This window comes from Acinonyx jubatus, chromosome E4 (assembly GCF_027475565.1).
Source record: "Acinonyx jubatus isolate Ajub_Pintada_27869175 chromosome E4, VMU_Ajub_asm_v1.0, whole genome shotgun sequence".
NCBI classification, from domain to species: domain Eukaryota; kingdom Metazoa; phylum Chordata; class Mammalia; order Carnivora; family Felidae; genus Acinonyx; species Acinonyx jubatus.
Window position 1 is genome coordinate 15253035 of NC_069395.1, and position 18906 is coordinate 15271940.

Consider the following 18906-nt stretch of genomic DNA (forward strand, 5'->3'; position numbering starts at 1 on the left):
AATGACACAAATCTTGGAAGATGGTAAATACATTGATGACAGACATAGCGTCCAAAAAGATTTTGACAGCCTAGAGCAATGGGCTGAATCTAACAAGATGAAACATAACATGGATAAATATAAATTTCTGTCCGTGGGTCCATGAAACTAACTGCACATACACAGGATGGGGTGGAGGTGCTTTAGGCAGAGATGTAAAAAAGAAAAGACTTAGTATTTTAGTGAAAAGTGAGTTCAACTTGATAATTTGTCAGTTTTAGCTGTGTGATGCCATTGGCAAAAATCTAGCGTGCAATTTTGGATTATATTAAGGTGATAATCCTGTTTCAATTTGGCAAGCCAAATCACAAGTAGAGATTGTAGTATTTCTGGAGCCACATTTTAAGAAGAGAGAGACCCCAAACCATGTCGTATTGAGAACACCACGTAAACGAAAGACATTTATCCTGAAGAAGATTTAGGAGAAAAACGACATCTTTCTTTTACGTCTGTGAGCTTCCACATGGAGAAGGGATTGGATTTCTTTGGGGTGACATCAATAGTTAGAGCTGGGCCTTATGAATTGAAGTTATAAGGAGATATTTTTCAGTTTAATCATTTATATTGGTAAAAGTTGTTCAAAGATGAAAGGGTTCCCCAAGTCCACAGTTAAACTTCTGTGTCCTCTGGGGCACCTGGGTGGCTCAGGCGGTTGAGCGTCCGACTTCTGCTCAGGTCAGGATCTTGTGGTTTGTGAGTTTGAGCCCCGCGTCAGGCTCTGGGCTGACGGCTCAGAGCCTGGAGCCTGCTTCGGATTCTTTGTCTCCCTCTCTCTCTGCCCCTCCCCTGCTCTTGCTCTGTCTCTCTCAAAAATAAACAAAACACTTCCGTGTCCTCATTTTGGGGGTGGGACCACTGCAGAAAGACAGTCTGAGAACTGAACAAGTAACATGAGTATATACATTCAGCACAGTGTCAGGAAAATGACAAGTGATTATGTAGTTCATAGGGGTCGTTACCCTTCGTATTGTGGGAGATGTTTGACGTAAAGCTGGAATCCTCACTGTGTGGACTTACAGCAGAGAGACTCATGGATGGCTCTGACACCAGAGATGGCTGTAACTTCAAAATGCTAACTGGGTGTAACGGACTAACAAAAATTGGTTAAAACAGTCCATGGAATCAGTCAACCTTCTATGTGACCTTGAATAATGTAACCTTTTTGTTTTCAATTCTCTGTGATTCTTTTTAAATAATTATTTGTGATAATTTTTAAAATAGAGGTAATAAACCTTCGTTGGATTGTTGTAAGGATAAAAAGGAAAAATACATATAAAAATTTTAATGCCCAATTTGCTAATTTTTCTATATGTGCACACTTTTATAGTACTGAAATAGTTGGTAAAGGGTTATTGGAAGATACAGGACTTGAGGTATATTTGGAAAAACACTAAAAATTTAGGGAGATGAAAGGAAGTAGCAAGGTTATTCCCATACAAAATAGCTTGAACAGAGCACAGAGATAGAAACAAGCATTGTGTGATCATAAGATAGGGAGGAGACCTCTCCGATTAGATGAGATTGACTGTTGGTAATTAGTTAGAAATAAAATTGGGATGGGATGAGTAAGAAAACCTCAGAAGAACTTTGGTTTCAGATAGTAAGCAAGAGGGACATTCCACATGTGCTTAGGTAAGGGAATAAAACATATGTGTGATACCTTTTATTTACTTTTAATTTTTTTAATGTTTATTTTTGAGAGAGACAGAGTGCGAGCAGGGGAGGGGCAGAGAGAAAGGGAGACACAGAATCCGAAGCAGGCTCCAGGCTCTGAGCTGTCAGCACAGAGCCTGATGCCGGACTCAAACCCGCAAACCGTGAGATCATGACCTGAGCTGAAGTCGGATGCTTAAATGACTGAGCCACCCAGGTGCCCCATTTTTTATTTTTAAAGTTTGTTTGTTTAGAGAGAGAGAGAGAGTACGGGAGTATGCGTGCACACACGCACTTGCACACAAGTGGGGGAGGGGTAGAGAGGGAGAGAATCCTAAGCAGACTCCGCAATATTAGTGCAGAGCCTGATGTGGGGCTCCATCTCACGAATCATGAGATTATGACCTGAGCTGAAGTCAAGAGTTGGTCGCTTAACTCACTGAGCCACCCAGGCACCCCCTGTACATGTGATATTTAAAAATAATCTTATGGAATTTTTAGAATAAATTGCCTTCCTTATGCTTAAAAAATTATAGATGGAATAGTAGAATCCTTTTTGCAAAGCCTTGTTTAACCTAGAAATAGAAATTCTATTTCAGGGAAATTTCTATTTCAGAAAGTCCAAGACATATTTCCTCCACAAAGTTTTCCCTTCAGATTCATATCCCAGTATTTTTTTTGTTTGATTTTTTTAGTATTCAAAATGATGATCTTTATATTTGTATCATCCATCATTATTTTTTGAGGGTGAATTTGAATTCAAGATATGTTGCCAAATCACTTTCTATTAAATCTACAAAAGTATTATTCTAAATTCTTTTTAATTTTTTAAAGTTTATTTTTGAGTGAAAGAAAGAGCATGAGTGGGGGAGGGGCAGAGAGAGGGGAGACAGAATCTGAAGTAGGCTCCCCGCTCTGAGCTGTCAGCACAGAACCCGACGTGGGGCTCAAACTTATGGACCATGAGGTCATGACCTGAGCTAAGTCAGATGCTTAACCGACTGAGCCACCCAGGCACCCCCATTCAAAATTCTTAAAATAGTTTTGTTTTAGGGGCCCCAATGTGGGTCAGTTGGTTAAGTATCTGACTCTTGATTTCGGCTCAGGCCATGATCTTACAGTTCATGAGTTTGAGCTCTGCATTGAATTCTGTGCTGGGTGTGGAGCCTGCTTAAGATTGTCTCCCTTTCCCTTTGCCCCTCCCCGGCTCATGTGTGTGCACACTCTCATATGTGCTAGATCTGTCTCAGAGGGAAAAAAAAATTGCTTCAAAATGAAACCCTTTAAGAGAATGAAAGTGGTATTTCTGGGAGGCCTGTTTGATGGTTTTGAAAAGACAAGTACCAAAGAAAAGGTCCAGAATCATATATATATCATATGTGAATGGATTAAGACCTAACTTCTCAAAGCAACTCTTTGAAATGGACAGCACTTTCTTCACTGCACTGAGTCAGAACTTAAAAACAACCATCATTGTTTATAGTGATGCACACACTAGTGCATTAAAATTAGTCATACATACAAGGTCCTTGAGAGAAAGGGTGGTGACTTTATTTTTTTGGTATAATGTATAGGGGCACTTTGAGTACTGGGTTCAGGCTTTATTGAATTAAATTGAAATTAGAAAGATAGAGGCAGCAAGGAAAGTATTTCTCCGCTGAGGAAATTAGTGCAGGTGTTCTGCCTACTTCCCAGCCTGAGTTGGGAGTTTCTTTGGATTTTTGGTAGCCAGCAGGAATAGAAAAGCAACAAAGATTTGGCATTTCAGTGGACCAGATGATTGACAATTAAGACACACCTGTCCAGGTGGACTTGATTGTATTTTTTTTCTTGGTAGCTTCTCAGCTATTGTGTGACTTCCTGGAATTATACACTTCTCTGCTCAAGCAAGACAATGATCAGGTATTCTACCTAAAAAAATAATCTGATACACTCTTGTGCTCAAAGGAGTGAGTACAGACTATCACAGGGACATGAATTTGGCCAAAAAGTTAATTAAAATAAAATATGAAGCCCTGAGAAAATGAAGGGGTGAGAATGACCTGCTCCCCTCTATCTTCTTTCCGGTGTGTTTTTTTAAATCTCTTATGAGGGGATTTAAGGCCTTTCTCCAGCTGCCACTGGCTTTGCCAATTCATTCCTTCATGCCACACCAATAAACATGTACAAACTCTTCCAATTCTCGAGGGGTGGAAAATGAGATAGGTGTGAAGTCTACTTCAGCAGAAGGCTTTCTTTTTCACAAATTAGAAATTCCACCACACATATTCCTATTCCTCCAGATAACTGGCAAGGGGATCATCAGAATGAGCTATTGCAAAGCGCTACCCTCGTCTTCACAGTTCTGGTGTGATGGGGCCCCAGACCAGAATTGCAAAATAGTTAAAGGAATCTTGGAATATAAAACATGGTACAGAACACCAAAGAAGATTTAATCTTATTTATAGAAAGGTGGTTGATAGGGGAGGGGACAACAGAAGAGAGTGGCTTGAGATCATCATTAATCATTTTGTAAGTACCAACAAAGTGAAAACATCCTTCCAGAATTCACTGCAAGTGACACTGAATCCTTCTCCTAAGCAAATATGCGATGAGTTGATAAAAAAGAGAAGGTCCTGAACTCTTGACTACAGATATAATACAGTGAATATAGAAAATCAAAAACATGCTTTCTATCTGACTCAAAATAAAGGTGCACTTAAACTTGTAAAAGACAACATTTTTATTTGAATGATATGACAGAACTGTCACAGGAGTGTTACCTGCTATAAAGAAAGCCTAAGAATTATTACCTTTATTAGACCAGTGACACTGAGATTTAGCCATACATTTCTAACTTCTGTCCCTCTACAGAGACAATTTTCTTTTCTTAAATAAACTGTCATGCTAGTGTTAATATATTGTTGGCTCTCTCATGCTCTGAGAATACTGCTGATATAAAACATGTATATGTTAGATTGGTAATAGTATCTTTAGTGTAGCTGAGTAGAACAAATGTGTTTCCCTCATGGCTGTGCTAATGTGATAAAGGAAAATTGGCTGTTCATCAGCTTTTGGCTGGGTAAAGACAGTAGAGATGGAACCACATTCTTTTTTATGCATTAATACCATCGAGAACTTTTCACTAGTTATATTTCATGTGCCTGCATGTTGCGCAAAGATGTTGTAAAACATGAGATAATGCTACAAATAACAAAGTAGAAAAGCCTGTATCTTTTATAATGATAACAGTCAAACACCAAATGACAGTAACAGGCTGTAAAAAATGGGCTGCAAAAAAAAAATGCAGCCCTACTGCCCAGAAGAGAGGTATATATGCAGGCCCACAAGGAGTTGGCGTGTGTTTTTAGTTCTTTATGTCAAGGCTATGTTTTATAATTAAGTAAAATGTAACATGGGGTCAGTGGAGTTAAGGAAGTACCTGGTTTTTAATAAAAGCAGATTAAATAGTATGGAGAAAAGCCATGTTGGATAACTTTGTGAAGAATTACTATTCCCAAGTAATTATGTTGTTAACTGTCAGGGTGGGTTGATTGGTTGGTTTGTTTGGAGAGAGAGGGCTGTTGAAAACAGTTCTTAAGACAGTCACTCATATAACGTTCTAAAGATGTTGGGGAATGGTTATTTTCATCAATTGTGAGGAAGTCTTAATAGGATAGCATTTGAATGCTATGATTGGATATATTTTTAATTAAAATGTTAGCATCTAACCTTTCACCTGCAAGATGACATATTTCTCTTTCTCTCTCCTTCCGCTACCCCCACCCCCATCCTCGTGTTTTGTTTGCCATTTCAGCTCCTTTGCTAGAGCACCAATGATTCCTTTTGCATTCAAGTTAAAAGCACTTGAACAGAACTGTTTGTAGAGGCTAACATTGATGTCAAATGGCTGATCATTTTATTCAGAAATACGTGCAATCATTGACAGTTTTGTATAAATCCCATCCATGAGGTTGTCTGCAGAACGGTTTGAGTTGGCTCTTCAGGGGTCACTGCACAGAAACAAAATTTCATAACTTTATCATTCTACAATTAGGATATAATTGAGGGGTCATCTAGCCACAACCCAGGAACAAATCTGGTTGGTCAAATGTTTTTATAAAGTTTCACTGGAACACATCCATGCTAACTCACATATGTATTGTCTCTGGCTGCTTTCCTATTACAATAGCAGAGTTGAGCAGTTGTGACCTGGACCACTTGGAACACAAAATCAAATCACTTGGTTTGCAAATAGACAATATTTATCCTCTGACTGTTTACAGAAAAAGTTTGTTGATCCCTGATGTAGAGAGTTGGTAAGTTGTCTGAATAATTAGGCTAGAATATTCTTGTCAAATTTTTATATTCTGTATTGGGGAAGTACGGCTGAAAATCATCAACTATGGTACCAATACTAATACAGGAAATGTTTACAGGAAGTATTTTGTATTAGCAACTTAAATTCTATCCACAGGTTATACATTTTTGGCATACTTAGTTTTGAATATTTCTACCTTTTGTATTGAATTCTGTTTTTGCCAATTATTGTTATAACAAATTTAACTAGTATATAAAGAAATAGCATATTTTCAAAAAATTATGAAGGCATAGCAGTCAGTGCTGCTAAATATACGGGACGAAAAATTATGCATATCTCTAAATACCATGGTACAAATCACAGCACAAAACTATAATATGTAGGTTCATATCTAGATCTATAAACATACAGATATATCACTGAGCCATTAAGATAAATTGTTTTCAGTGTTTCCAACTGAAGAAAGTAGTGAAGTAGGAAATTAACTTGAGAAAGACTGCTGAAATGTAGTTATGATAAAATGCAAGGTTATGTAATTAAATAATAATGGTGATAATTTCTTGCAGGTGCATCAGACAAAAATCAGTTTCTTCATCAATGGTTTGGAGGAAGATAATACAGCATTTGATGCAAGGACTCTAAGTGGTTCAATTATAGATTTTGCCTCTGGTACTACACAAATAGGACAGAGTTTAAATGGTAAGATTCTGACTTCAGAAAATTACTTATTTTGTCTAATTACCAGATTGCTCAAGAAAGTGTCAAAAATAATTGTTTTAAATATCTAGGTGTATTTGTTTCTTAGCACTGCTGCAACAAATGAGCAGAACTGGGTAGGAGCTTAATAAAGCAGACATTTATCCTCCTCTTACAGTTCTAGAGCCCATAAGTCTGAAATCAGGGGTTCGCAGGGTTGGTTTTCTCTGGAGGTTCTGATTGGTTCTATGTCTCTCTTTCTCTTGGCTTCCAGTAGTCCTCAGCGTTCCTTGGCTTGTGGCTGCACAGCCCCCTTAGCCTCCAGGTTCACATGACCCTCTCGTCTGTGTTCTGTTCCCTTCTCTTCTCTTCTAAGAGAGCTTGTGGTTAGATGTAAGGCCCACCCTGATCCTATATGCCTTCCTCTCCAGATCCTTAATTACGTATGCAAAGACCCTATTTGCAAATATGGTCACAGTCACAGATTCCGGGGGGACGCACCTTTTGGAGGGCACTTTTCAACCCACTATACTAGGGAAACTTTAAAATTAAGATGTACCTATTATGATCAAGTATATTTCTTTTTTCTTTTTCTTTTAAACGTTTATTTATTTTGAGAGAGAGAGCGCACATGCAAGCATGAGCAGGGGAAGAGCAGAGAGACGGGGAGAGAGAGAATCCCAAGCAGGCTCTGCACTGTCAGTGGAGAGCCTGACATGGGGCTTGATCTCAGGAAACCATGAGATCATGATTTGAGCCCAGATCAAGAGTCAGAAGCTTAACCAACTGAGCCACCTGGTGCCCCTGATCAATATTTACATAAGAACAATATGTGATAAACTATATTTTCTCAATCTTTTTTTTTGTTTGGATTTTAAAGTAGGGTTTAGAATATTAAATAGAAACTGAAATTTAATATTCAACACTAATAAGCTAGATTTATGGTATTCATATCTTCCCATCCTAAAACAGGCCATAGAGGTTTAAAAGAATATATACTGCATCCTGAAAACAAAACCCAGAAATTGAATTTAGGATTAACTTGAAATAATTAGCACAATGGTTTATAAATTGCCTACACTTTAAAAATGGAACAATTATTTTATATTACTAAATAATGAATACTCATTATAAGAAAATCCAAACAATACAGAACTCTCTGAAATAGAAAATATTTCAGTTTTCTACCTTAATAGATACAGTTAACTTTTTTATACCCTTCCAGAACTTTAGTACATATAGCTGGAGATATGGTTATAAAAATAATTTTCTAAAAATGAAATTATAATACATATGCTTTCTCTGAGGCCTCTAAAAATAAATACTTCCTCTCCAAATGTTATGGACAACATTCTATGTTAATATTCCTTCTCATTTAAAATGGCTGCATTATGCCCAGTTGTATAGCTGTAACAAAAACTTTTAAAACAAACTCCTAATAATGAGCATTTAGATTATTCCTAATATTTTGAGATTATTAGCAGTTATTTACTAGAAATCGCGATACATGCCTGTATTTCTATATCTTTGTTTCTAGATCTCTATTACACACACACACATGTATACACCTACATACGCATTTGAGCAACTGTCTGATTGCATAGTTCCTTAAGACTTTACACTTTGGTGTTAGTCTGCTTGAGTTCAAGTCCCAACTGCCCACTTACTAGCTACGTGACCTGGAACAACTTTTAAATGACTCTACACTGTAGTTAGCCCAAATTTATTTAATTTATGTACTTTTTAAGTTTGTATTTTAATTCCAGTTAGTTAATGCACAGTGTAATATTACTTTCAGGTGTAGAATGTAGTGATTCAATACACAGTGCTCATCACAACAAGTTCACTCCTTAATCCTCATCACCTATTTAACCCATACCCTACCCCCACCCCTCTGGTAATCATCAGCTTGTTCTCTATAATTCAGAGTCTGTTTCTTGATTTGTCTCTGTCTCTTATTATTATTTTTTTTTACCTTAGCTTGTTTGTTTCTTAAATTTCACATATGAGTTAAATTGTTTATTTATCTTTTTCTGACTGACTGACTTTTGCTTCAATTTCTACTCTCTAGTTCCATCCTTGTCATTGCAAATGGCAAGATTTCATTCCTTTTTATGGCTGAATAATATTCCTGTGTGTGTGTGTGTGTGTGTGTGTGTGTGTGTGTGTGTATGTGTGTATGTATATTACATGTTATATTTTCTTTATCCCTTCCTTGATCAACCAATGGACCAGTGGACACTAGGGCTACTTCCAAATATTGGCTATTGTAAATAATGCCGCTATAAACATAGGGGTGTGTGTATCCTTTGGAATTAGTGTTCTTATATTCTTTTAGTTACTCTAAATTTGAAATGATGATGATGACATTACAGTCTCATTATGAAGATCAAATGAGGCTATGTATGAAAAACATTATTGTTTTTCCAGAATCTGGCACATTGTAGTTGCTGAAAACTTAATGGCATTCTTTGATCAACAGAAGTTCTTAATTTTAATGAAGTCTAATTTACTAATTTTTCTTTTATACTTAACATTTTTATGTCCTATTGAGGAAATCTTTGCACACCCTGATATCATGGAGATATTATTTTTACATTTTGTCTTAAAATGTTATTATTTTACCTCTCAAATTTAGGTCTGTTTTCTATATGACTTTATTTTGGGTATGTTATGAGGTAGGGGGGGGTCAAGATTCATTTTTTATTTCTCACTTGAATATCACCGGAACCATTTTCATTAAACAGATCATTTCTTCGCTCCCCTGCAGCGAGTGGTAACTGTCACAAATCATGTACCTGCATATGTGAAGATGGTTTGCTCCCGAGCTCTCTCTTTTGGTCCAATGATTTGTTTGCCTGTATTTGAGTCAAAACATTTAGTTTTCATAGTTGTCATTTCGTAAAAGTCTTAAAATCTGAAAGTATTTACTTTTCCAACTTTTTTTCCTTTCAATATTGTCTTGTCTATTTATATGAATTTTAGAGGCAGTTTTGCAATTTTCACAAAATTCTGGGATTTAAATCATAAACTCAATTTTGGGAAAATGGGTATCTATATGATATCAGATCTTCTAATCCACAAACAAAATGTATTTCTTAATTTCTCTTAAAAATGTTGTTTGTTTGTTTGTTTATTTATTTATCTTGAGAGAGAGGGAGGGAGGGAGAGGATCCCAAGCAGGCTTTGTGCCACCAGTGCTGAGCCTGACCTCATGAATCACGAGATCATGACCTGAGCCAAGATCAAGAGTTGAGTCTGACATTTAACCAACTGAGCTACCCAGGCACCCCAATGTTGTTAGTTTTCTGTTCAGAAGTTTCACTCATTTGTAAGACTTAGTTCTATGTATTTTTTGGTTCTTTTTTCATCACTTATACTTACTATTGTTTCTGAACTTCATTTTCTAGTTTTGTTTTTATTCTACAAAAATACGATCAATTTTTATATTGACCTCAATTAAGTCCAGTGAAATTGCTAAATTTTAATTCTAATAGTGATACAATCCTGCCAGTTGCATATAGTAGGTATAGTATAGCAGAGAGAGAGAGGGACCCAGTGCAAGTGAGGGAGGGGCAGAGAGAGAGGGAGACAGAATCCAAAGCAGGCTCCAGGCTCTGAGCTATCAGCACAGAGCCCAATGCGGGGCTTGAACCCATGAACCTCAAGATCATGACCTAAGCCGAAGCTGGATGCTCAACTGACTGAGCCACCCAGGTGTCCCAGATGTATATTTTTGATATTCAAAATAAATTCTAAAACTGTGTGGTTAAATTTCCTAGCTCTGGTGTCAAAAAACTTAGAATTGAATCCAATCCAGTTGTGTGCCTTTGATAAAAATATGTATCCTTTTAAAATCTCAGGTTTTAATCTATTAAAGGATGTTTTCATAAATAATTAATAGGACTATAATAATAATTATATGGGATCATGTATGTGTAGAATATGTTGCTTATCATATAGTAAATGTTTAATGAGTGGCAGCTATTATTAACCTCTTTGAACACCTATGCTCTTATTGTAAGTAGGGATAACAATGTCTCTCCATAGAATTGTTGAGAAATCAGAAGACAAAGTGTCTGGACATAACTCTATTTAATTTGTATATGCTCTTCGATCAAGCTAAACTTATGTGAAGACTTAATTGAAGGAAACTATATATTTAGAAACTTGGTGTGAGTAATTAGCGTATTGGAGAATTTTATAAAGTACCCTGCATGCAGAATTTCTTAATAAAACATTAAATCTTGTGAGCCTTGTTTCAATATTTAATCCCCATTAGTACTTCTAAAAGTGTTTTATTGCACCAAATGTTGCTCAAAGTATTCGATAGTGCTATAAATTAGTCTGCTATGCACTGTGGGGTTGAAGTGACTTGCTTCTGCTCTTCTTCAGCATGCTAGATGTTGAATGAATGCTTCAAAAGGACACTGTGGACTGAATATGATATTTGTTATTAAGCTGTGTAAAAAGAAATTTAACTTCTGATGAGAAAACATATCATTGGAGGGGCATCTGGGTGGCTCGGTCAGTTGAGTTCAGGTCATGATCTCATGGTCTGTGAGTTCGAACCCCACGTCGGGCTCTGTGCTGACAGCTCAGAGCCTGGAGCCTGCTTTGGATTCTGTGTCTCCCTCTCTCTCTGCCCCTCCCCTGCTCATGCGCTCGTGCTCTCTCTCTCTCTCTCTCTCTCTCTCTCAAAAATAAATAAATATTAAAAAAAGAAAAGAAAACATATCATTGGAAAGGGGTTTGTTTCAAATGTTACTTAATTTTTACTACAATTTTCTCCTTAAGATTTGGGCATCAGAGAGTGCTACAAGGGAAAGGGTATTTTAAAATAATTTTTGTCTTTATTCTATCAATTTATAGGTACAGTTGTACCTACTGTATCTTTTCTCTAATTAGAGATGGCATGTAGACTGGCTCATTACTTCTGCCTAATGAGCCAGGCTCCATGCCACCTCTCTAATCAGAAAAGAGATAGGTACAGAATGTTCCCACGGACTTATTATAAATCATTTTCTTTCTCTCGCTTGCTCCTTTTTTTAATCAAAAAATTAAGTCACTGTCCTCCATACTTTTGTCCATATCCAAGATGGTTTCATTCAGGAGAGGTAATTGTGCAAGAGATTACTGTGAGCTGAATTAGGGGTGCTCTCATGCAGTGCCGGGCCGGCTGTCTGTGCTTCGGAACAGACACTGCCTCAAATACAGGCATATCAAACGAAGGCCCATAGGAGATCTAGATGTCTTTCCTCTCTTTCTCTGGTTGGGCTTAACTTGTTTCCCTATTTCTGTACCCAGGAAGCAACAACTTTGCACGTGAGTGTTGGCTTGCTACAGAGCTTTTTTTTAGTGGGGTCTCATATCTACCATAACTTTCTAGAAAAATATGTTGCCGATCACACTTTTCTTTTGCTGCAGGCCTTGTCTTTGCCTCCCCTAGGAAATTAATCAATGATCACATGAATGCATTTCACTGACCCCTGTATACATATTAATGGAATATCTATACATATAATGTATTGATGCTAATGAGATAACCTGATTTGGTTGAGTTGATTTTTTAATATACAAATAGAAACACTTTAGACCATCTCTATGAACCAATATGTATAAGTTCCTTCTTAGAACATTTTCTTCCAGTGCAGGTGTATTTCAATGCCTCTAGTTGGACATAAAACCTGGAGGAGTTACGGTAGCAGACATGTAATTATAAGAAGTCTTTAATATCACTGTGGTAATTAACTACAACGGCCCTCCAAATTTTGGGTTTAAAAACACAAAATTTTGTGAATCAAAACTTTTCGTGGCTACTTCTGAATCATGGGAATTTCCATGTTATGCATTTATAAGTGTCTAGCACTTTCTTAAGAAATTAACTGGTAATTATAGAAGCAATAAAGATTTTCCATTTCTATGTAAAAGTGAATGCACAGGGAGGAAAAAGATAACCATCTAAAGCTAACTCCAATGTCCTTTCCCTTCCATGTGTTCTGCTGTGTGTTGTGTATTAATTCATCTGCTTGTTTTTCATTCTTTAGTTGAAATACTACTTTTAATCTCTGCTGGTGTCCCATGGGTTAATATGTCTAACCTCACCTGGGTATAGAGGAAAGGAAAGGAAAATATTGAAACATCTGACATTTTTCTTTTGGTTGAGATTATGATAAATTTTTTCTGAGAGAATGTTTTTTGGAATTAGGGTAAAAAAAGAAATTGAAAAGTATAGAAATCGATTAATTAAGACAGGTTAATGGAATGGAAGAAGAGTATAGAAACAAGGCACATATAGATATAGAGGGGTTTATTTAAAGGTTAAGTTGGTGTTTCAGATTGTCCTAGAGATGTCTCACAATAAATCAGGACAATTGGCCAACTATGTTACAAAATAAAAAGATAAATTAAATGTATTCCCTCCAGCTGTACAAAATAAAAACTGCAGATGAGTTAAAATTTAAATGCAAGGTATGTCCTCGTGAGGTAGCAGAGGAAAATGAAAGCAAATGTTTCTTAATCCTGGCATATTGAAGGCTTTTATTAGCATGATACCATGGCCAGAAACACTATAGGAAAATATTGAAAACATCTGACTAGTAAACTGAGAATTTAAAATTTAAACAATGCTTATCATTTTATGCTTAATTTGGCAAGGAATAAAAAAGAGATGATACTACTGTGGAAAGAGTTTAGGATAATCTGGCAAACTACAATAAGTAAAAATGTGGAGACTATTTAATCCAAGAATTCTACTTCCAGGATATATCTCAAGAATGTAATTAGAGAAAACCTTAAATATGTACTCAAAAGTACTCATTGTAGAATTAAAGTAGCAAATAATTGGAACCAATTAAACATTTCAAAAGGGAATTGATTAAGTAAAGTTTAAATTATACTTAAATTGGAAAAATATGCAAAAGTAAGAGAAAGGAAGTATGTCTATTTGTAGAGACAGAGGAGTAGGTTCGTGATGTGTTAGTACAAGAAGAAGCAAGAGTATGTAGTATAATACTCTCTGAATCGAACATGGGTTGACAAAACACACATCTACATTGGACCTTTAGGTTATTGGACATACAAATTTCTATTGCTGTAATAATTAGTACCTAAGAAACAAGGCATGAGATTTAGAATAAGAAAGAATTGGGTTTGCATCCCAGCTCTACTTCTTAAAAGTCAGGTGATTTTGGCAAAGAATTACACTTCTCGGGGCACCTGGGTGGCTCAGTCGGTTGAGCGTCCATCTTCAGCTCAGGTCATGATCTCACGGTTGGTGGGTTTGAGCCCCATGTTCGACTCTGTGCTGACAGTTCAGAGCCTGAAGCCTGCTTAGGATTCTGTGTCTCCCTCCCTCCCTCTCTCTCTCTCTCTACCCCTCCCCCACTCGTGCTGTCTCTCTCTCTCTCAAAAATAAAAGAACGTTAAAAAAATTAAAAAAAAAGAATTTTACTTCTCAATCCAATTTCCTGATTTGTTTTCCTAATTTTTCTAATTTGTCATGTGTGTACATACTTTTCAAGGTACTTGTAAAACTTACAAATAATATGGACATGGTTCATGAAAGGTACTTAATCAAATTTTGCCATGTTAAAGCTTATTGATTTTGTGAAACTTAAGTATTTTTAAATGATGGTCATAAACTGTATCAATTTTTTTGGCTCAGAGTCAAAATTTTCCTGGGGTGAGGAGGGAAGAATGTTAAATTTTGAGTAATGATGTGCTATATGTTTGAAAGTACTTTGTGTAGGCAAACCCCATGAAATAATTTCTTTTTCTCTTTAAAGATTAACCCTTTCTGGTATGTGTCATTGTTTCCTGAAACTCCTGTATTCCATCTGGTGTTAACGTATCTTCAGCCTGAAGTGCTTCCTTTTCCATTGCTTACGATTCAGTCTGTGAGAAACAAACTCAACTTTCAAAAATGTCTTTAATTTATCTCTGTTTTTGAAGGATATTTTCACTGGTTCCATTTACAGGAATTCCAAATTGATAATTGTTAATGTTTTCCCAACACTTTAAAGAATTATAATTTATTGTCTTCTGCCCTTCATTTTTTTCTGACGAGAAGTCAAGCCGTCATTCATATCAATGTTCGCTTGAATGTGGTAGGTTGTTTTTCCCTTGCTTTAAGGTTTTCTCTTGGATGTTAACAGTTGAACTAAGTAGTGCCTATGTGTAGTTTTTATTATGTTTACCCTGGTTGAGGTTTGATCATACTCTTGGATGTGTGAAGTGATGTTTTCATTACTTTCAGATGTTCTTGATAACCATCTCTTAAAAATTTTCTTTCTTGTTTTTCCATTTTCCTTCTTTTTCTCCAGGACTTCAGTTACAATTATTTTAGAGCACTGGATATCATCCCACAGATCCTGAGCACTTTTTCCCCATACTCTTTTCTTTTGGTGTTTCTCTTTGCATAGTTTCCATGGACCTGCCTTGAAATGCACTGATCATTTTCTCTGTTTTATTTAGGCTGCTGTTAAGCTTATGTAGAAAAGTCTTCATTCTTAATCTCATACTTTTCATTTCCAGCATTCCTATTTGGCTACTTTTTGGTAGATGTGATCTCTCTACTCAGATTTCCCCCATCCATTCGCACATGTTGTCAGTCACCACTTCCACTAGATCTTTTAGTATTTTTGTCTTAGGTATTTTCATATCCTTATTTAACAACTAATGTCTGGGCCATATCTGCATCACCTCCTATTAATGGTTTCCTGTCTTTACAATGGGCCACATTTTCTTCTTCATGTGTCTATAAATATTGTGTACTAGACATTGTATATAGGTTTGGAAAGACAGAAATGAATAATATTTACCTCTAGAGGAAAGAGCACTCTATCAGGCTGAGAGAGAGAGAGAGAGAGAGAGAGAGCGAGCGAGAGCGAGTGAGTGTTGGGGCGTTGTTGAGGAAAGTGAGTAGGAGAAGAATAACGTCAAACTGATTTGAAGTTGATCTGGATGTGGGCTTTATTACAGTTTCAATGTTAAGTCATTTACCACTGGTTTCAGATGTTTGAGGATAGAATCGGGCTGGGTGCAGACTCACTGTGTGCTTGGGCCCTTTGGAATTCTAAGCTGTTGTTCCAGGGTACTATGGCTGACTCTCCCACCTCTTGCTTCTCTGTTAGGGAGACCAGCAGTCCTGGGTCTCATCTCTCCTATGAAAGGCTTGTACCTTTGTAGAATTTAATTTGTTTAGATTTCTTTGTGTCCTCTACTTTCTCAGGGGTTAAAAATGATTTCATAGTTTTCCTGGCATAATTTGGTTGTTGGGTTGATAGTAAAGTGATGGTCTCTTGCATCTGTCCATGTCTTAATCCGAAGATGAAGTCCAACCATTATTGTAACATCTAATCTGTGCCTCTTTTCTTTCTTTGTCCAACTCTCCGCTTTAACTCTACTGTCTGCTAGGCTGTCTCAGCGATGGCCAGTCTCTGGCTGTCTGGACCTAGAAGGATTATTATTTGGCCTCAAGGATTATTTTTGTGGAATTTAGGCATTCACCTTGTAGTTATCTCTTATAACTTTTTCTGGAGTAATTTTTGGCCTTTTGGGATCCTAACTGTACCTCTGGCTTTTTAAACTTTTAACGTGTTTTTTTGTTTTTTATTTATTTTGGTTTGCCCGAAATCTATTCACTGCCAGTATTTGAAGCTGAAAGGTAGTGACAATTCCTCACTTTTTTTTTATTGTTACTTTTCATGTCTGTGCCTCCTAGAGCTCCCTTTGTCCAGAAGCAGTATTTTAATCAGTTTGTATAGCATATAAATATTGTGCATTTCCTTTTTCTGTAAGATATATGCTAATATTTATCAACTTGCACCCTCTGGTGCCCTGAATCCAGCCATTCTTCAACACCTCTGGGATGTTTAATCAATTTACTGAAACAACTTTCCCCTGTCTCTCACTCCCTTGTTGCGTTCTGTCCCTTCTTATTGAGCTTAAGTATCATGGTCAAATATTAGAATCACTTCCTTGCACACACCTTGACTCCTTTGCTTTTTATTTTTCCTCACTTGCTAGTATTACCATGGCAACACCCTGGATTGGTTAAGTAGACCCAATCAGGATGACTTGTGCCACCTAACGTTTATGACCATAAACCTCCTATGTGCCCATGATGCTGCCCTAGGTTCATTCCGTATTTCCCTTACGCATTCACGTTCTGCCTTTGGGTAACTGTGTACACGTTTTGTTCTGTCCTTAAATTTACTTCTTATCCTGACCCTCCACTGATGATAATACCTTCCAGTTCACGAGGAAATTAAAACAAGTAATAAAATAACTACTATAAATTCCCACTGCTGTATTTATCCACCTCTGTCATATAATCTAGATCTTATCAAGGTAATTTTCACAGCATTTTTCCCCATTTGCTCCTGTATCGTGTTTTCTAGTGTTTTGGAACTTCTCTAGTATTAATGGAACATGTCAAGGACATACAGATATGGTATGATTCTTCCATTAAATTTTTTTCTTAACTCCCACATCCTCCACCAGAGTAAGTGTTTTGTTTTGTTTCTTTGTTCCTCTTTTTGAGCAAAACTTCCTCCTTGTTTTGTCAGTGATAGCACTCTTTCTTTTCCAGTTCTACTGTCTACAGTCAGGCTTTAGCTCACCACAACATTTAAATTATACTTGTCAAATCTCTGTTGACCTTCACGTCATAAATCTGATAGTTAATTTCACATCTTTATCCTATTTGACCCATCAACATCACTGAAAAGAGTTGAGATCACTCCTTCCTTGTTATACTTTCTTCACTTGGTGTCTAAGACCACATTATCTCCCGGTTTGTCCCTGAATTTCTAGTTGCTGTGTCTCAATTTGATTTCCTGGTTCCTGTTTATCCACTTGGCTTTCTTAACATTGGTACTCTAGGACTCACACCTTGGTTCTGTTTCCATGTCTGTAGACATGCACTCCCTTAAACATCACCTCCCGCTTCAAAGTTTTAAATACTGTCTAAGTGGCTTAAATTCTAAATCGAAATCTATCTTCCTTCCTCGTTCCCCCAGCCTCTTTCCTAAATTCCAGAATGCTACATCAGACTATCTAAAATCTCCATTTGGATGCTTAATTTATATCTCATTTTTTTCCAAAACCGAAATTTGGATGTTTTAGACCTCTTACTTTGATACACATACTATTTCTTCTATAATCCTCCCCATTTCAGGTAAGTGCAGTTTCATTTTCCACTATTTCAGAAGGAAAGATTGGAGTCCTTGCCAGTTCTTCTCACATTTGACATATGTATCAGAAGAGTCCTGTTGATGTTACCTTCAAAATATGTCCAGATTTTGATTCCAACTCACACTCGCTCTAGAGATACCCCAGTCCAGGGCATGGTTGCTGCTCTTGCGTGGATTAATGCAAAGTCTTTTAACTGCCTCCACCCTGCCATCCACTTTTTTCTCAACACAATAGCCAGGATTGTTCCGTTACTCATGAGTCAGATCATGTTACTTCTGTGTTCAAAATGCTTTATTATTTTCCTACCTCACTAGAGTGAAAGCCACCATTTTTATGATGGCCTATAAGACCTACATGATCTGACTACAGTTACTTCTCTGGCGTTACTATTGCTACCATTTCTTTTTCTCACTTTGTTTCACCCAAACTGGCATTTTTGCTGTTGTTTGAATATGTGAAGCCCACTTCTGTCTTAGGGTCTTTTCCGTATTCACTGTTCCTTTAGACTGGAAGTCTATACCTTCAGATTTCCATAGTGCTGACTCCCTCTCTTTGGGTCTCCTCAAATATTGCCTTCTTAATGAAATCTTCCCTACAACCCTCCAGTTCCCCACGTTTTGCCCCTCATTATGCTGCTTTTTTTTCTCTTCATGGAACTTACCATTTTAACTTAGTATATGAGTTACTTAGTATTTTTATTGTATACATACGTTTTCCCTTCTAGAATATAAATTCTGTGATTTTTTTGTTTGTTTACATTGTTCTCTGATGTATCCCTAGAGCCTGGAAGATTGCCTGTCACATGATAGCCATTCAATAAATATTTGCTGTTTGCTCAACAAGTGGATGAAGTGAGAGGATTTGAAGGGTAGAGTATATGGATATAGCTAAAATTAGTTTGTCAGCCTCACCTCTCTGGCAGTGTTCCAGATGTGATTTCTAATGGACTTGCTCTGTGAGGATGGAAAATGTTACAAAGAAGTAGTTGAGCAGATACTGGTGATTAAAGGAGAAGAAGA

At 36.8% G+C, this 18906-nt stretch overlaps 1 protein-coding gene across 1 annotated transcript in view; it reads left to right on the plus strand.

Annotated features, from left to right (window-relative positions):
• The window catches only part of USH2A (usherin), a 725654-nt gene that overhangs the window by 50954 nt on the left and 655794 nt on the right, over window positions 1–18906 (plus strand). The window contains exon 3 of the mRNA XM_015077386.3: window positions 6559–6691. Coding sequence (XP_014932872.3) covers window positions 6559–6691 — 133 coding nt within the window. The remainder of the gene's footprint in view (window positions 1–6558; window positions 6692–18906) is intronic.